Source organism: Salmo salar, chromosome 12, assembly GCF_965601325.2.
Source record: "Salmo salar chromosome 12, fSalSal1, whole genome shotgun sequence".
NCBI classification, from domain to species: Eukaryota; Metazoa; Chordata; class Actinopteri; order Salmoniformes; family Salmonidae; genus Salmo; species Salmo salar.
In genome coordinates this window covers 66,221,154-66,239,291 of record NC_138302.1, presented here as the reverse complement: position 1 = coordinate 66,239,291, position 18,138 = coordinate 66,221,154, and the positions used below count along the sequence as shown (strand labels likewise).

The window sequence follows — 18,138 nt, the reverse complement described above, 5'->3', positions numbered from 1 at the left end:
TGGCCTGGTCATAGTTTACAGTGATCTAAACTAGACTGTTGTTTCAAAAATGGTGGTTTGGAACATGGTGACCATAGACACCATATAGACTACATAATTGTTTGGGACCCACTGGTTGGTTCTCACGGCTCAATTACTTCACACTAGGCTCAGCACACTGTGACCAGAAACCTTGTTTTGATGATCTGATGAATATTGCCGAAGACCAATATGAAATATGAGTTAATCAGTGCAAATCTATTGCAATCGTTTGAGGCTTTTTACCACTTGGATGTTGCCTTAATACCTAACACTGCATGGATGGTTTGCTGCATTGATCTCCCCTGTCTGATTACAGAAAAGCTGCCTTGTAACCTGGAGTTAAAACAGACACACTCCCAACCTCGCATAATTCAAATGGGATGTCATCATTGTTAAACCAAAGATCATAGTCAATAAAATCAGCCCGATTTAAACTAATATTGAGGCGGCTTGATATCAAATAATAAACACATGGGTGTTTTAAACTCTGTTAAATATCTACTCTGATTAAGATTCAAAGATGTCTGCAGAAAGAATGGGGTGTGAGCTGTGATATTAAAAAACAATCTATTTTGGCTATTGAACTATAGTAAATGAACTGGATTAACACCCGTAACAGAATGATGGTAACAGAATGACATCATGGGTCCCTGATCTGTACTATACAGAAATGCATAATTATGAATGTCATTCTCTTTATGGTGACATATCCTGAGTAGGTACACAAAGGTAGAACAATTGAATATCCTCCCTTGAAGATTATAGTTGTGGTCGCAGCTAAGCACAGCAGAGCAAAGTTCAGTAAAATACAGTACAGCACAGTAAAGTAGAGTTCAGTGCAGTATAGTTCAGTACAGAAAATTATAAAGTACAGTACTGTATTGTACTGACCTATACTCTACTTTTCTTTAGTGTACTGTACTGTCCAAACTACTTTCAACGTCCATGGACGTCCGGTGTTGGTCGTTGCTTAGTGGGTGAGAGGGCTGGTTACAGTAAGTGGAATGTGGGCTCATGGGTAGGTGTCAGTAAGAGCCGGGAGAGGTGACATTAAATGGAGAGAGAGAAAAGAGAGACAAGGGGAGGGGTTGCCCAAACTGTTTTCACACTCTTTCTTTGACCTCCATGGAACAGAATTTTTTAATAAAACAGCTATAAGCTGAACATAACAGTATGCCAGTGGAAGGGAGGACAGTAGCAGGTGCCCCAACTGTGGTTATTTTATTTATTTTATTTATATTTTATTTTACTTATTTTTTGCTGTTTATCCAACTCTGGATTGAGTTTCCTACTAATTCCCATTGTAGCCAATTCAGCTGCAGTCATTCTGTTACTGATTTGTTGGTCATTCTGTTACCAATTTTGTAACAGAATGACACGTTTTAATAACTTAAATCATAAACCAAATTGTTATCAGTAAACCAAATTGTTATCAGTAAAGACACGATAACTAATTGGTAGGTCTACCTTAACTTGTTACTTCTGTGAACTTTCAGTATCCTCATGCATCATGATGGAGAGAAATTAGAAAATACAGTATTCAGACCCCTTGACTTTTCCACATTTTGTTACGTTACAGCCCTAGTCTAAATTGTATTAAATATTTTTTCCCTCATCAATCTACACATAATAGCCCATAATGACAAAGCAAAAACAGGTTGAGAAGTTTTTGCAAATGTATAAAAAAATTTTTAAACAAAAATACCTTATTTCCATAAGTATTCAGACCCTTTGCCATGAGACTCGAAATTGTTTCCATTAATCATCCTTGAGATCTTTCTACAACTTGATTGGAGTCCACCTGTGGTAAATTCAATTGATTGGACATGATTTGGAAAGGCACAAACCTATCTTACAAAAGGTCTCACAGTTGACAGTGTATGTCAGAGCAAAAACCAAGGCATGAGGTCGAAGGAATTGTCCGTAGAGCTCTGAGACAGGATTGTGTCGAGGCACAGATCTGGGTAAGGGTACCAAAACATTTCTACAGCATTGAAGGTCCCCAAAAACACAGTGGCCTCCATCATTCTTAAACTCTTCCTAGAGCTTGCTGCCCGGCCAAACTGAGAAATCGGGGGAGAAGGGCCTTGGTCAGGGAGGTGACCAAGACCCCAATGTTCACTCTGACAGAGCTCCTCTGTGGAGATGGGAGAACGTTCTAGAAGGACAGCCATCTCTGCAGCACTCCACCAATCAGGCCTTTATGGCAGAGTGGCCAGACGGAAGCCACTCCTCAGTAAAAGGCACATGACAGCTCGCTTGGAGTTTGCCGAAAGGCACCTAAAGGACTCTCAGACCATGAGAAAAAAGATTCCCTGGTCTGATTAAACCATGAATGAACTCTTTGGCCTGAATGCCAGGCATCACCTCTGGATGAAACTTGGCACCATTCCTACAGTGCAGCATGGTGGTGGCAGCATCATGCTGTGAGGATGTCTTTCAATGGCAGGGACTGGGAGACTAGTCAGGATCAAGGGAAAGATGAATGGAGCAAAGTACAGAGAGATCCTTGATGAAAACCTGCTCCAGAGCCCTCAGGACCTCATACTGGGGCGAAGGTTCACCTTCCAACAGGACAACGACCCGAACCACACAGCTAAGACAACGCAGGAGTGGCTTCGGGACAATTCTCTGAATGTCCTTGAGTGGCCCAGCCAGAGCCCAGACTTGAACCCGATTTGAACATTTCTGGAGAGACCTGAAAATAGCTGGGCAGCGACGCCCCCCAACCAACCTGACAGAGCTTGAGAGGACTGCAGAGAGGAATGAGAGAAATTCCCCAAATACAGGTGTGCCAAGCTTGTAGCATCATACCCAACAAGACTCGAGGCTGTAATCGCTGCCAAAGGTGCTTCAACAAAGTACTGAGTAAAGGGTCTGAAGACTTATGTAAATGTCATATCAGTTTTTTATTTAAAAATAGATTTGCAAAATTTCTAAAAACCTGTTTTTGCTTTGTCAAGGCTGTAACGTAACAAAATGTGAAGAAAGTCAAGGGGTCTGAATACTTTCCGAATGCACTGTACGTTGGTTTTTGGTAACAGAATGTCAAGACACTAGGCAATATTTCTTAATAAACTTACAGAAAGCAAATCATTTCAGCAAAACAAAATATAAATGTTGATATTATTTGGCAGGTGTCTTTGCTTCAATATTACTGTGTTTTGATGCATTTTTAATACCTATTAAATACTGTTTCGTGCTCTCACCACTGGTGTCCCCCAGGGCTCTGTTCTAGGCCCTCTCCTATTCTCGCTATACACCAAGTCACTTGGCTCTGTCATATCCTCACATGGTCTCTCCTATCATTGCTATGCAGACGACACACAATTAATCTTCTCCTTTCCCCCTTCTGACAACCAGGTGGCGAATCGCATCTCTGCATGTCTGGCAGACATATCAGTGTGGATGACGGATCACCACCTCAAGCTGAACCTCGGCAAGACGGAGCTGCTCTTCCTCCCGGGGAAGGACTGCCCGTTCCATGATCTCGCCATCACGGTTGACAACTCCCTTGTGTCCTCCTCCCAGAGTGCTAAGAACCTTGGAGTGACCCTGGACAACACCCTGTCGTTCTCTACTAACATCAAGGCGGTGACCCGATCCTGTAGGCTCATGCTCTACAACATTCGCAGAGTACGACCCTGCCTCACACAGGAAGCGGCGCAGGTCCTAATCCAGGCACTTGTCATCTCCCGTCTGGATTACTGCAACTCGCTGTTGGCTGGGCTCCCTGCCTGTGCCATTAAACCCCTACAACTCATCCAGAACGCCGCAGCCCGTCTGGTGTTCAACCTTCCCAAGTTCTCTCACGTCACCCCGCTCCTCCGCTCTCTCCACTGGCTTCCAGTTGAAGCTCGCATCCGCTACAAGACCATGGTGCTTGCCTACGGAGCTGTGAGGGGAACGGCACCTCCGTACCTTCAGGCTCTGATCAGGCCCTACACCCAAACAAGGGCACTGCGTTCATCCACCTCTGGCCTGCTCGCCTCCCTACCTCTGAGGAAGCACAGTTCCCACTCAGCCCAGTCAAAACTCTTCGCTGCTCTGGCACCCCAATGGTGGAACAAGCTCCCTCACGACGCCAGGACAGCGGAGTCAATCACCACCTTCCAGAGACACCTGAAACCCCACCTCTTTAAGGAATACCTGGGATAGGATAAAGTAATCCTTCTAACCCCCCCCCCCCCCCCCCCCCTTTAAAAGATGTAGATGCACTATTGTAAAGTGGTTGTTCCACTGGATATTATAAGGTGAATGCACCAATTTGTAAGTCGCTCTGGATAAGAGCGTCTGCTAAATGACTTAAATGTTAAAGTTGTCTAAGACCCCTTTTCCATCTGTTTGACCAGAAATCAAAGCCTTTGCTTATTCCATATTTTTAGGATGGGAAATGGTTGAAACATTTATATATGCCTTAATTTCTCTTAGCTTAAGACTCATAGCTTTCATTTGACACCAAATGTGATGTGCTCCTATGAACTTCACATGTTAGTGCTCATGGGGCTTTTTACATGGAAATGCCCACATTCCTTCTTAACACTTTTCATGTGCCAGCAGTTCAGCCATCACAAATTCCAGATGAAGACAAAATATATTCTGGAACCAATTATTCTATGTCAAAGACTTCAAATTATTATATGATTTATTGCAATACAACAAACCTTTAGCTATAATATGCTAAAGCAAAACAGAAGAACTGTCACGCCCTGACCTGAGAGAGAGGGTTTGTTTCTCTGTGGTGAGGTCAGGGTGTGGGGTGGGCATTCTATGGTGTCTATTTCTTTGTTTTGAGCCGAGTATGGTTCCTAATCAGAGGCAGCTGTCTATCGTTGTCTCTGATTAGGAATCATACATAGGCAGCCTTTCCCCACCTGTAGTTGTGGGATCTTAATTTTGTATTGCTTGTTATAGCCTGCAAGACGGGACGGTCGTATTCATTGTTTATTCTTTTGTTTGTAGTGTTCGGAGGTAGAATAAATTACAACGATGAACACTTACCACGCTGCGCTTTGGTGCCACTCCTTTTGACGATCGTGACAAGAACACAGGAGGTACAATCAGGAAAATATATAGGCATAGTATTTTTCTGATCCAAGCTAAGCTTACCAAAAGTTCTTAATAGGAAATGATTGTCAGATGTGCAAAATAGTATTTATTCTCAAATTATCCACATTTCACTGAAAGACTACCGTAAATTCCGGACTATAAGCCGCAACTTTTTTCCCAGGCTTTGAACCTCGCGGCTAATATATGGATTTTTCCCGCTTTCAATTTATTTTTTTACAAAAAAACACATTCTGTGACGTGCTCAGTTTTTTGGCGGAATGAAGCTTTCATTAGACTAATGAAATTGCCGGATGGGTTAAGGTCAAACAACTTTTTTGTTTACTGTTTAGATTAAATCGAGCGCTCTCAAATTTCCCATCATTCTGATTACGGTAGTCATTTTGTCACCCTCATCATGGCAAAGACAAGGAGAAATGCATATGATGCAGCTTTCAAGTTGAATGCAATTGATCTGGCTGTTGGAAAAGGAAATAGAGCTGCTGCACGGGAGCTTGGTCTTAATGAGTCGATGATAAGACGTTGGAAACAGCAGCGTGAGGAATTGACTCAGTGCAAAAAGACAACTAAAGCTTACTGCTCATTTTTTATTTTTTGTTACAAGCCGTGTTTCGTTAAAGCCTATTTATTTTTGTTACAAGCCGTGTTTCGTTAAAGCCTGTGTAAAGTTCATTTGTTTCAATATACTGGTAGGCACCTGCGGCTTATAGACATGTGCGGCTTATTTATGTTCAAAATAATACTTTTTTTTTTAAATTCAGTGGGTGCGGCTTATATTCAGGTGTGCTTAACAGTCCGGAAATTACGGTAGTTGCATCTGTGCAGTACAGTGCACATCTCTGATCTCAGTAATTGTATTAGTGTGATCACTGGGAGTAACAACACCTATAGTCTACACTATTGTCTATCCACCCAATGTGTGAACACTATCCCCTTGGCTCTCACTTGGCAAGAAGTCGGTTTCTTTGGAATGCTTTTCATATTGGCTGCTTTCTCTAGCCCTTCTAATAAAACATAACACTTTCTCCCCTTTTAGTGTGCTGGGATGATAACTGAAACTCATCAAAGCCCTCTGCTCTGCATGAAACAAACAGGGGTAGACTGGGGAGAATCCTGAGGCATGAGAATTAATATTATGGGAGGCCATCAGTACATGATATACACTATATGGTTCTCTCTAACCTTAGTAAGGCATAGTTGGACTGTGGTTATGGTTCTAGCAGAGGACATTTGCATTCTTTTGCATTCTGTATTGTAGAAATCAGAGGATAGATTTGTTCTTATGCTAAAACATTACTTTGTTACTCTAACTATCCCAGGGGTATTTAGCAGACCTCTGGGTAACATTGACATTACACAGACATAATGATTTTGGACATACAGTACCAGTCAAAAGTTTGGACACACCTACTCATTCAAGGGTTTTTCTTTATTTTTACTATTTTCTACATTGTAGAATAATAGTGAATACATCAAAACTATAAAATAACACATATGGAATCATGTAGTAAGCAAAAAAGTGTGAAACAAATCTAAATATATTTTATATTTGAGATTCTTCAAATAGCCACCCTTTCCTTGATGACAGCTTTGCACACACTTGGCCTTCTCTCAACCAGCTTCATGATGTAGTCACCTGGAATGCATTTCAATTAACAGGTGTGCCAGTCAATCATTACTTTAAGACATGAAGGTCAATCAATCCGGAAAATGTCAAGAACTTTGAAGGTTTCTTCATGTGCAGTCGCAAAAACCATCAAGCTCAATGATGAAACTGACTCATGAGGACCGCCACAAAAAAAGGGAAGACCCAGAGTTCATTGAGGTACAGTTAACTGTACCTCAGAAATTGCAACCCAAAAAACTTCAGAGTTCAAGTTACAGACATATCTCAACATTAACTGTTCAGAGGAGACTGCGTGAATCAGGCCTTCATGGTTGAATTGCTGCAGAGAAACCACTACTAAAGGACACCAATAAGAAGAAGAGACTTGCTTGGGCCAAGAAACACGAGCAATGGACATTAGACCGGTGGAAATCTGTCCTTTGGTCTGATGAGTTCTAATTTGAGATCTTTGGTCTTTGTGAGATGCAGAATAGGTGAACGGATGATCTCTGCATGTGTTGTTCCCACCGAGAAGCATGGAGGTGTGATGGTGTGGGGGTGCTTTGCTGGTGACACTGTCTGTGATTTATTTAGAATTCAAGGCACACTTAACCAGCATGGCTACCATTCTACAGCGACATGCCATCCCATCTGGTTTGTGCTTAGTGGGACTATCATTTGTTTTTCAACAGGACAATGACCCAACACACCTCCAGGCTGTGTAAGGGGTATTTGACCAGATGACCTGGCCTCCACAATCACCCGACCTCAACCCAATTGAGATGGTTTGGGATGAGTTGGACCACAGAGTGAAAGAAAAGCAGCCAACAAGTGCTCAGCAAATGTGGGCACACCTTCAAAACTGTTGGAAAAGGATTCCAGGTGAAGCTGGTTGAGAGAATGCCAAGAGTGTGCAAAGCTGTCATCAATGCAAAGGGTGGCTACTTTGAAGAATCTAAAATATTTGTATTTGTTTAACACTTTTTTGGTTACTACATGATTCCATACGTGTTATTTCAAAGTTTACAATGTTGAAAATAGTCAAAATAAAGCAAAACACTTGAATGAGTAGGTGTGTCCAAACGTTTAACTGGTACTGTACCTGCTATGTGAGATGTGAATCAAATCCCACTTACTTTATTGCCTCTGCAGAGCAGGTTGAGTTTGTTTGCTTTTGGTCTGGTTGAGGACAACCTGCAGAGAAGGGCTTATCACCAGCCCAGTAGCAGAAACCTGAGCCCAAAGGTGTGAAAACTGAAAACTCCCTTGACCAGACCACAGAGTGCTGCCTGCCTGCCTGCAGCAACATGACCCTGTTTCCTCTGTCTGTCTGCGTGTGTGTGCGCTATTAGTGAGGAAATTGCCGGCATGCTTGTACATGAGTATCACCAGGGTTAGACAGACAGAGGGTGTACCGGTCATTAGCGAGCTGTGACCTGAGAAAGAGGCCATAAGGGAATGCTATGCTGCAAGGTAAACTCTGTCTTTTCTATGGAAGGCAAATAATGAATATGTGCGTGTATTCACTGAGTCATGATATGAATGTTAGAGCCTGTAGTGTACATGGTGACATTACCCATCAAGTACTAACAAATGCAAGAGTTTAGTCGGGAACTACAGATCTGTAACTGCATCACCTTCAATGATGTTCTCATAAGCACCATAAACAACACATTATAAAGACAGCATCACAGCTACAGAAAAACGCTAATGTGGAGAAAAGATGATGAGCTAATATACAGAACATTTTGGAGCAGATTTGGGTGGGCATGTTATTCAAAGCTCCGGCATCCTGTTCATTAAGGGTTCACTGTTCTAAAAAAACAACAAAAGGAGTCTGAGGAGATTGCTCTGTAGCACTTCTCCTGCAATGGGATCAGGTTCAGCATCAGAGCCAAAGCCAGGGAAGGCTGCCAAAAGGACAGGCAACATGCTGTCCCCCAGCCAGGGCCGAGTGTGTGGGGGGGATAGGGAGAGAGAACAGTACAGACAAATAACAGACAAATCTAATAAAAAACTAACCACTCACAAGACAACCACGCCATAGGAGTTTCACCACATGGCCCAGCTACACAACTGAGTGGTTTAGAAGGGATTATGAAAGGGGTGAAAACAAGCAGTGGAAATGCTTCAGTATTAGCTTATCAAGCCAATCTAGCATAAGAAGGAAGTAGAGAAGCTTCCCTGTAAAATGTAATGGATGAACAAGAAACGGAGATTACAGAGACATACACACATGCCAAAAGAGAAGTTGACTTATGAAATTCACATATCTTTTGAGCAAAATGTTTGTGGCAATGTGAAGTTGTTTTCTTGCTTGGTGAATCATTTAAAATGCAGACATTTAAGAAGAAACAGAGACTAATCACAGTGATAACATTGCCCTTTCCTATTGGCTCATAGGTCTTCATCCTCAAGCTCAAATGACTATTAAAATGATTCACTGATGCCTTACTGAAATCAATCTATCAACAAATACAAGCCAAGCAACCTTGCAGCAGCTAGCTATGCTGTGCCACGGCCTATCAGAAAGGCAACACTGATCATCAACACCCTCTCTCTCGTATACATCATCCATACATAAAAACGCAATAACTCACCACGTCAGGGGCCATCTCTAAACTGAAGCTCATTATGGTAGCACAGTGGTTGGGCCTTACAGACAGAAAGGGCCCCAAAACGCTGCCATTGTTGTTAACCAACTGATGAACAAAACCAACAGGCCGTGGATGTCGGAGCTCCCTTGTGTTGGTTGCTGGAGATCCTCTGTGTGGTTGAGCAGCTGAGAATGAGTGAAGAGGCGGATTTCTCCATAAATTAGCATCAGTCTCTTCCTTGCTCTCTTTCAAGGCCTTGTCTTACACACAGCCAGGCTTTATAGAACAAGAGAATGGCTCCCATGGCAGCTTCAGATGTATGCTGAATAATAGATGGTTGAATGAACAAAACGGCCTTCCAGTCGGCACAGTGCCATGGTAGAGAGAGAGAGGAGCCATAATGGAGAAGTCTGGCCAATGGCAAGCTGAAGACAAGATGTTATTAACTAGGCATAATTTAAAGTCACACCACCATATAAGGCAACATTAGGTTTCACTACCATTATTACCAGCAGTAATAGACATACAACCCTTCCCCAGTAGAAGTAAGAGTGGTGCGGTAGAGCAACCCATAATCCTCCAGTAGCAGTTCACACTCTCCTCTCCTCCTAGCCTAGCATCTGAGGGTTGACTCAGGGGATCATTAACCATAAGCCCCTGCAGCACAGTAACTGAGACTGGGTGAGTGGGAGGAATTCTCCCTCTCTCGCTTACTGACACTGCCACTCAACCCACTTAGCAGCACTGATGCTTAAGACGGTTCTCCTCATTCCCTTGGTGCCTGTTCAGTCACTTTTTCACCCTTATTGTTATACGCCACCCCCTCTGTCTTTATGGTTCATTTGGATGGCTTACATTATATACAGCATTTCTGAGGAGTTCAGGCTTCTCTAGCCTGCTAAAATATTCCCTGTATTCCCATTCTTACAGTAGTAGAAGACAATTCACAGTATTATTCTCAATGATCCAGCTCAATCTCTTATTTGACTCCTTTGTATTTCACACCCCACGGCCACTACCCTGAGATGCATAGGAACACAGTGACAGCAGCACGGGCTGGATTATCTAGGATGGCACTGGGTGAAATTGCATCATTGATATCATTTTTAAAACATGTCTCGCCAAGCCCAGTGATAAACATGGTGAATAACAAATTAACACGCTTGACAATAATAAACTACAAATCCCCAGCTGCAACCCTGACAGAATTCCCTAAAAGCCTTTACCTCAGGCCTAAATCACAAATTGAATCTCTCAGTCTGTGATCCATTATTAGATCCATAATCTCAGACTTTGAAATCAATGAAACAGAGCTATGTACATACAGTGCCTTCGGAAAGCGAAAACATGTTTTTAGAAATGTTTGCAAATGTATTACAAATAAAAAACAGAAATACCTTATTTACATAAGTATTCAGACCCTTCGCTATCAGATTCGAAATTGAGCTCAGGTGCACCCTGTTTCCATTGATCATACTTGAGATGTTTCTACAACTTGATTGGAGTCCACCTGTGGTAAATTCAATTGATTGGACATGATTTGGAAAGGCACACACCTGTCTATATAAGGTCCCACAGTTGACAGTGCATGTTAGAGCAAATACCAAGCCATGAGGTTGAAGGAACTGTCCGTAGAGGTCGAGACAGGATTGTGTCGAGGTACAGATCTGGGGAAGGGTAATAAAATGTCTGCAGCATTGAAGGTTGCCAAGAACACAGTGGCCTCCATCATTCTTAAATGGAAGAAGTTTGGAACCACCAAGACTCGTCCTAGAGCTGGCCACCCGTCCAAACTAAGCAATCGGGGGAAAAGGGCCTTGGTCAGGGAGGTGACCAAGAACCAAATGGTCACTCTGACAGAGCTGTAGAGTTCTTCTGTGGGGTCCGAATACTTATGTAAATGTCATATCAGTTTTATAAACTAGCAAACATTTCTAAAAACCAGTTTTTTCTTTGTCATTATCGGGTATTGTGTGTAGATTTGAGGGGGGGGAAAAAAATGAATCAATTTTAGAATAAAACTAACGTAACAACATTTTTAAAAAGTAAATGGGTCTGAATACTTTCCAAAGGCACCATAAAAAAGTGCAGTGAGGCAGGTCCAGGCAACAGAAGGCTAACAGGCCAGCGGAAGTGTGATCATCCACACTATTAAAGGGTGTAAACTGTGAGAGTATACACATTCTTTCTAATTTATCACAGACAATAACTGTGAGTGTGAAGGCTAAAATGACCAGCTATTGTCACCAGGCCTTGATACTGTCTGGCCCAGGGTAAGACAATCAGTCAAATAAAGTAAATCTACATTTGCTTCATTAGATCTAGATGCTCCAAGAGGAAGGACAGAAAACAGGGTGTAAAGATAAATAGAAAAAATATGACATTTCACCATAGGTAGCATGCAAAACAACATCTGTATCTTTCATAACACCTTCAGAGCCTCATTCGCATGAGAAGACCCATCAGCCAGATGTTAGTGTCACCTGTCTGGACTCTGGGGAGATAGTGTTAGATGTCATATGAGGGTAAAACCTCTGTTCAGAGCAGAAGCCACGTAAGCCTGGATACAGACCCCACAGGACCTGCCATGTTGTTCAGTCGCAGCACAGACAGCACAGACCACCCTCCCCTCCGCCTCACTCTCTCTCATGCGCGCGCGCACACACACACACACACACACACACACACACACACACACACACACACACACACACACACACACACACACACACACACACACACACACACACACACACACACACACACACTACCTTGACGTTCTGAGGGTGCACTGTCAATTCGTAAACATCAGCCAGGCAGAAAACACACATACTGTAGGGGAGGGATCCCCAACTGGCAGCCTGCGGGTAAGTTTTCTGTTAAAAAATACACATTGGGGGTGGACATAAGACTGCAAAAACACCAGCAAATCAGCTCCAGGTGATTTTAATTTTGGAAATATGTTCCAAAGTATTCCCATTCATAGAGATATTTACATTGTGTGTATTAAACATTACAAACACCTTCCTAATATTGAGTTGCACCACCTTTTTCCCTCAGAACAGCCTCAATTCATTGATGCATGAACTCTACAAGCTGTCGACAGCGTTCCACAGGGATGCTGGTCCATGTTGACTCCAAAGCTTTCCACAGTTATGTCAAGTTGGCTGGATGTCCTTTGGGTGGTGGGCCATTCTGATACATAGGGGAAATTGTTGAGTGTGAAAAATCCAGCAGCGTTGCAGTTCTTGACACGCTCAAACCAGTGCCCCTGGCACCTACTACCATACCCTGTTCAAAAGGCACTTACATCTTTTGTCTTGCCCATTCACCCTCTGAATGGCACACATACACAATACTCAATTGTCTGAAGGTGTAAAAATCCTTCTTTAACCTGTCTTCCCCCCTTCATCTACATTGATTGAAATGGATTTAACAGCTGACATCAATAAGGGATCATAGCTTTCACCTGGATTCACCTGGTCAGTCTGTCATGGAAAAAGCAGGTGTTCCTAATGTTTTGTACACTCAGTGTATGTGATAATATGCAAATGTAAGCAAGTTTTGAAAAGATTATGTTTTAGTCAAATATTATATCTGTTTGGGCTTCTTGAGGTCAATTTGCAGTCTACAAATTATTTGTAATTATGTTCTGCCATCCGTTCAAAAAAACTATTTGCCAGCGGCTGAATCTAGTTTTTGATCCCACCAGAGCCCCACTGCTGTAGTGGTGTCATGCTATGTTTATTTTTTTATTTTTAGTTAACATTTATTTAACTAGGCAAATTCTTATTTACAATGACAGCCTACCCCGGCCAAACCCAGACAACGCTGGGCCAATTGTGCACCGCCCTATGAGACTCCCAATCACGGCCAGATGTGATACAGCCTGGATTCGAACCAGAGACTGCAGTGATGCCTCTTGCACTTAGACAATGTATTCAAATATAATTGATATGCGATATAAATTGATGCTATTTGCTTCTCCAGTGACATTAATATAGAGGCAATATGGTGTGGCTGAACTCAAAGGCTCAATAAATGTAAACAAAGGAGCGCAATTAACCGAGCTCCGCACCAGATTGCCCCCCCCCCCCCCCCCCCCCCACCCCCCCCCCCGCAGGGACCATGACAGTACACAGATCGTTCTACCCAGCAACAAAGCGTGCACCATTTCAAACACACTGACCCTAAATCGAACCAGACTGAAAAGCCCATGTCCGACTCCGAGTTTCTAAACCTTGTCTATTACCCTGGCGTCTTCTAGGGTGCATATAAGAATTGACCTCAGTTATATGATTCCTACTTTCGAACGTTCGTGGTCTCTCCCACATGTTCAGCGGCCTCGTCAATGGGCCTACAGAAGTTAATGGACAGATCACCTGTCACCTGAAGGCTGGGTACAATATAATTATATGCAAAATAGCTACATAGATAGGGATGCTGATGATAAAGGTGACCAAACCACAGTGATGGACGCTATGTCTACTACTTGACGAGCCCTCGGCACTGGTAAGGAGACCAAGCAGGCACAAAAGCTAAACGTCGATTTACTTATGATTCGTTGAAATATAATAATGAAACTGTAGCCTATGCTTTCCCAATTTTGTCTCGTGTCATTTAGCTTGCAGGGCTATTGATGCAGTTCCACAAGGTCAAAACATTTCTGAATATGCATATCCTTTATTACCCACCTTTGACTTGCGTTTCATATTCTCCTATGATCTCCTTGTCCTTCTTGACTCTGGTTTGAGATGACATTTTTCGTGGGGGCTTGCGCAAGAGTCGACTCCAGCAGCGTTGTTCTCCGTCCTCTGCTCTTTGTGTCCGATTAGCTCAATGCAAAAAATGTAAACTCAAGTTTCAAGTAACGCTTATCACTTAATGAAGAAATGAAACGCGAAATTCTAGAGTGAGCTCCCTAATGCTCACCTGCAGAGGGCTATGTCTATTTTATCTTGAAGAGAAGTACTACGCTTTTCTTGATAAAGCATGCCATCCAATGCAAAAGCTGCAGCGGAGAAAAACAAAACCCTTCTACTCAAAGCAAGAAAATAATGGAAATAGAATGATCGTGGGTGTAGGCTAGGCGCTCACCCATTTCGATGATTTCTTTATTTCTAGAGTGCCCAAAAATGAATATTTGTGCGTTCGCAGTGGACCAGTCTTTGATTAGCTGTGCGCTCTGAGAATTTGCGCTGCAGGGATGTATGAATTGAGTCGAACGTCACACGAGTCTCCTCCCGTTGTAGAACTCTCTCTCTTAATCTCACTCTCTCACACACATTTTGTTGCATGAAATGTGGTATCTGTTAGCCAGTGTTTTTCTTTAATTTGATATGATTTCTTGCATTTTCTTCAATGTCGGCTAAAAAGTGTCTGATTCTGCCAGTTAGTGTCTTATTCCGTCATAAATCAAATCAAATTTTATTTGTCACATGGCCGAATACAACAGGTGTAGACCTTACAGTGAAATGCTTACTTACAAGCCCTTAACCAACAATAGAGTTTTAAGAAACATACCTAAAAAAAAAGAAATAAAAGTAAGAAATAATTCAATAGCAGCAGTATTGTGCAGGGGCACCGGTTAGTCAAGGTAATTGAGGTAATATGTAGGTAGGATTATTAGATAATAAGCAGAGAGTACTCAGCAGCGCAAAGGGGAGGTGGGGGGGGGGGGGGGGGGGGGGGCAGTCGTACCCTCTTCACGACTGTCTTGGTGTGCTTGGACCATGTTAGTTTGTTGGTGATGTGGACACCAAGGAACTTGGACCTCTCAACCTGCTCCACTGCAGCCCCGTCGATGAGAATGGAGGTGTGCTCGGTCTTCCTTTTCCTGTAATACACAATCATCTCCTTTGTCTTGATCACGTTGAGGGAGAGGTCGTTGTTCTGGCACAACATGCCTAGGTCTCTGACCTCCTCCCTATAGGCTGTCTCGTTGTTGTCTGTGATCAGGCCTACCATGTTGTGTCATTGACAAACTTAATGATGGTGTTGGAGTCGTGCCTGGCCATGCAGTCATGAGTGAACAGGGAGTACAGGAGGGGACTGAGCACGAACCCCTGAGGGGCCCCTGTGTTGAGGATCAGCGTGGAAGATGTGTTGTTACCTACCCTTACCACCTGGGGGCGGCCCGTCAGGAAGTCCAGGATCCAGTTGCAGAGGGAGGTGTTTAGTCCAAGGTTCCTTAGCTTAGTGATGAGCTTTGAGGGTACTATGGTGTTGAACGCTGAGCTGTAGTCAATTAATAGCATTCTCACATAGGTGTTCCTTTTGTCCAGGTGTGAAAGGGCAGTGTGGAGTGCAATAGAGATTACATCATCTGTGGATCTGTTGGGGCGGTATGCAAATTGGAGTGGGTCTAGGGTTTCTGGTGTTGATGTGAGCTATGACCAGCCTTTCAATGCACTTCATGGCTACAGACATGAGTGCTACGGGTCGGTAGTTATTTAGGCAGGTTACCTAGTGTTCTTTGGCATAGGGACTATGGTGGTCTGCTTGAAACATGTTGGTATTACCAACTCAGACAGGGAGAGGTTGAAAATGTCAGTGAAGACACTTGCCCGTTGGTCAACGCATGCTCGGAGTACATGTCCTGGTACTCCGTCTTGCCCTGCGGCCTTGTGAATGTTGACCTGTTTAAAGGTCTTACTCACATCGGCTACGGAGAGAGTGATCACACAGTCTTCCGGAACAGCTGATGCTCTCATGCATGTTCAGTGTTACTTGCCTCAAAGCGAGCATAGAAGTAATTTAGCTCGTCTGGTAGGGTCGTGTCACTGGGAAGCTCGTGGCTGTGCTTCCCTTTGTAGTCTGTGATAGTTTGCAAGCCCTGCCACATCTGATGAGTGTCGGAGCCGGTGTAGTACGATTCGATCTTAGTCCTGTATTGATGCTTTGCCTGTTTGATGGTTTGTCGGAGGGCATAGCGGCATTTCTTATTTGCTTCCAGGTTAGAGTCCCGCTCCTTGAAAGTGTCAGCTCTACCCTTTAGCTCAGAGCGGATGTTGCCTGTAATCCATGGCTTCTGGTTGGGGTATGTATGTACTGTCATTGTGGGGACGACATCATCAATACACTTATTGATGAAGCCAGTGACTGATGTGGTGTACTCCTCAATGCCATCGGAAGAATCCCGGATCATATTCGAGTCTGTGCTAGCAAAACAGTCCCGTAGCTTAGCATCTGCTTCATCTGACCACTTTTTTATAGACCAAGTCACTGGTGCTTCCTGCTTTAGTTTTTCCTTGCAAGCAGGAATCAGGAGGATAGAATTATAATCAGATTTGCCAAATGGAGGGCGAGGGAGAGCTTTGTACATGTCTCTGTGTGTGGCGTAAAGGTGGTCTAGAGTTAGTTTTTTTCCCCTCTGGTTGCACATTTAACCTGCTGGTAGAAATTTGGTAAACAAGATTTACGTTTCCCTGCATTAAAGTCCCCGTTCACTAGGAGCGCCGCCTCTGGATGATCTTTTTACTGTTTTCTTATGGTCGTATACAGCTCATTGAGTGCGCTCTTTGTGCCAGCATCGATTTGTGGTGATAAATAGACAGCTACAAAGAATCTAGGTCTACATCTCATCATGAGATACTCTATGTCACACTTGTCGTAAGGAGAGGACCAAAACGCAGCAGGGACATGTATACTCATCTTCTTTATTGACGGGAAAAGAAGGAAAAAACCAAACAAACACGTATACAAAAATAACAAAACGATGAACGACAAAATAACAGTCTTGAAGGCAACACAGCAATCCAAGAACAATCTCCCACAAACACTTAACAAAACACATACCCATATATAGGACTCTCAATCAGAGGCAACTAGAAAACACCTGCCTCCAATTGAGAGTCCAACCCCAATCAACTAGACATAGAAATACAAACATAGAACATAACCCCAAAAACCCGGAAATAAATAAACAACCACCCTACTAAATAAATCACCACCCCGAACCACATAAACAAAATACCCTCTGCCACGTCCTGACCAAACTACAATAACAAATAACCCTTATACTGGTCAGGACGTGACACTCTACCTCAGATGAGACTTCCTAAGATATCGTGCACCAGCTGTTATTTACAAATATACATAGACCACCACCCCTTGTCTTACCAGAGGCTGCTGTTCTATCCTGCCGATACAGAGTGTAACCCGCCAACTGTAACCAACCAATTGTATGTTGTTCTGGAAAATTCTCCATAACATGTGTGGCCATTAAACATTTCAGGATGGTCCGCAAGACTAGTGCACTCTGCATTAGACATGCACCTGTCTGGGGAGTGGACATGACTGTAACAAGTGGTATGGCCTAATATGTACTTTTGCTATAGTTACACCTCTTGCGACTTTTCCGGGTGTTCCTTTCAGATGAGCTAGCAGGATGACATGTCTGGTTATTTCTGTAAAATGTATCTATAGACTGTTGCTATGGTCCTACATGCATGCACCTGTCTTAGTCGAGAACATGTCTGTATTTTTTAACTATTGCTGTGGCTCTACAGTTTCCATGCCCTAATATGAAACCGAACTAAAATTAGTGCAAGGCAATAAGATAACGGTGGCTAAATGCCAGAGGGGATGAGTCATTAAGAGGAGTTACTGTGTGTGACGTGAGGAGAAAACATTTATAAGAAGTGTGTGCCAAGACTGGAAAGTTAGTTGTTTTCATGAACCAGCTCGGCTTTTATTATGTCGTAATAAAAGTCCATTTGAACTCCGGCTCCGGTATTTGTGAAATATTATTGACTGAATATTTCCACGACATTATTCATGTCGTCGTTCAGCCACGACTCTGTGAAACATAAGATATTACAGTTTTTAATGTCCCGTTGGTAGGAT

General features: G+C 43.1%; 1 protein-coding gene across 2 annotated transcripts in view; it reads right to left on the bottom strand.

Moving 5' to 3' along the window:
- The window catches only part of LOC106565583 (SLIT-ROBO Rho GTPase-activating protein 3), a 123,589-nt gene extending 109,069 nt beyond the window's left edge, over nucleotides 1-14,520 (bottom strand). For both annotated transcript variants that reach the window (XM_014132865.3, XM_014132866.3), the window contains exon 1: nucleotides 13,986-14,520. In XM_014132865.3, coding sequence (XP_013988340.1) covers nucleotides 13,986-14,052 — 67 coding nt within the window. In that variant the 5' untranslated portion in view covers nucleotides 14,053-14,520. The remainder of the gene's footprint in view (nucleotides 1-13,985) is intronic.
- Nucleotides 14,521-18,138: the final 3,618 nt, after the last annotated feature.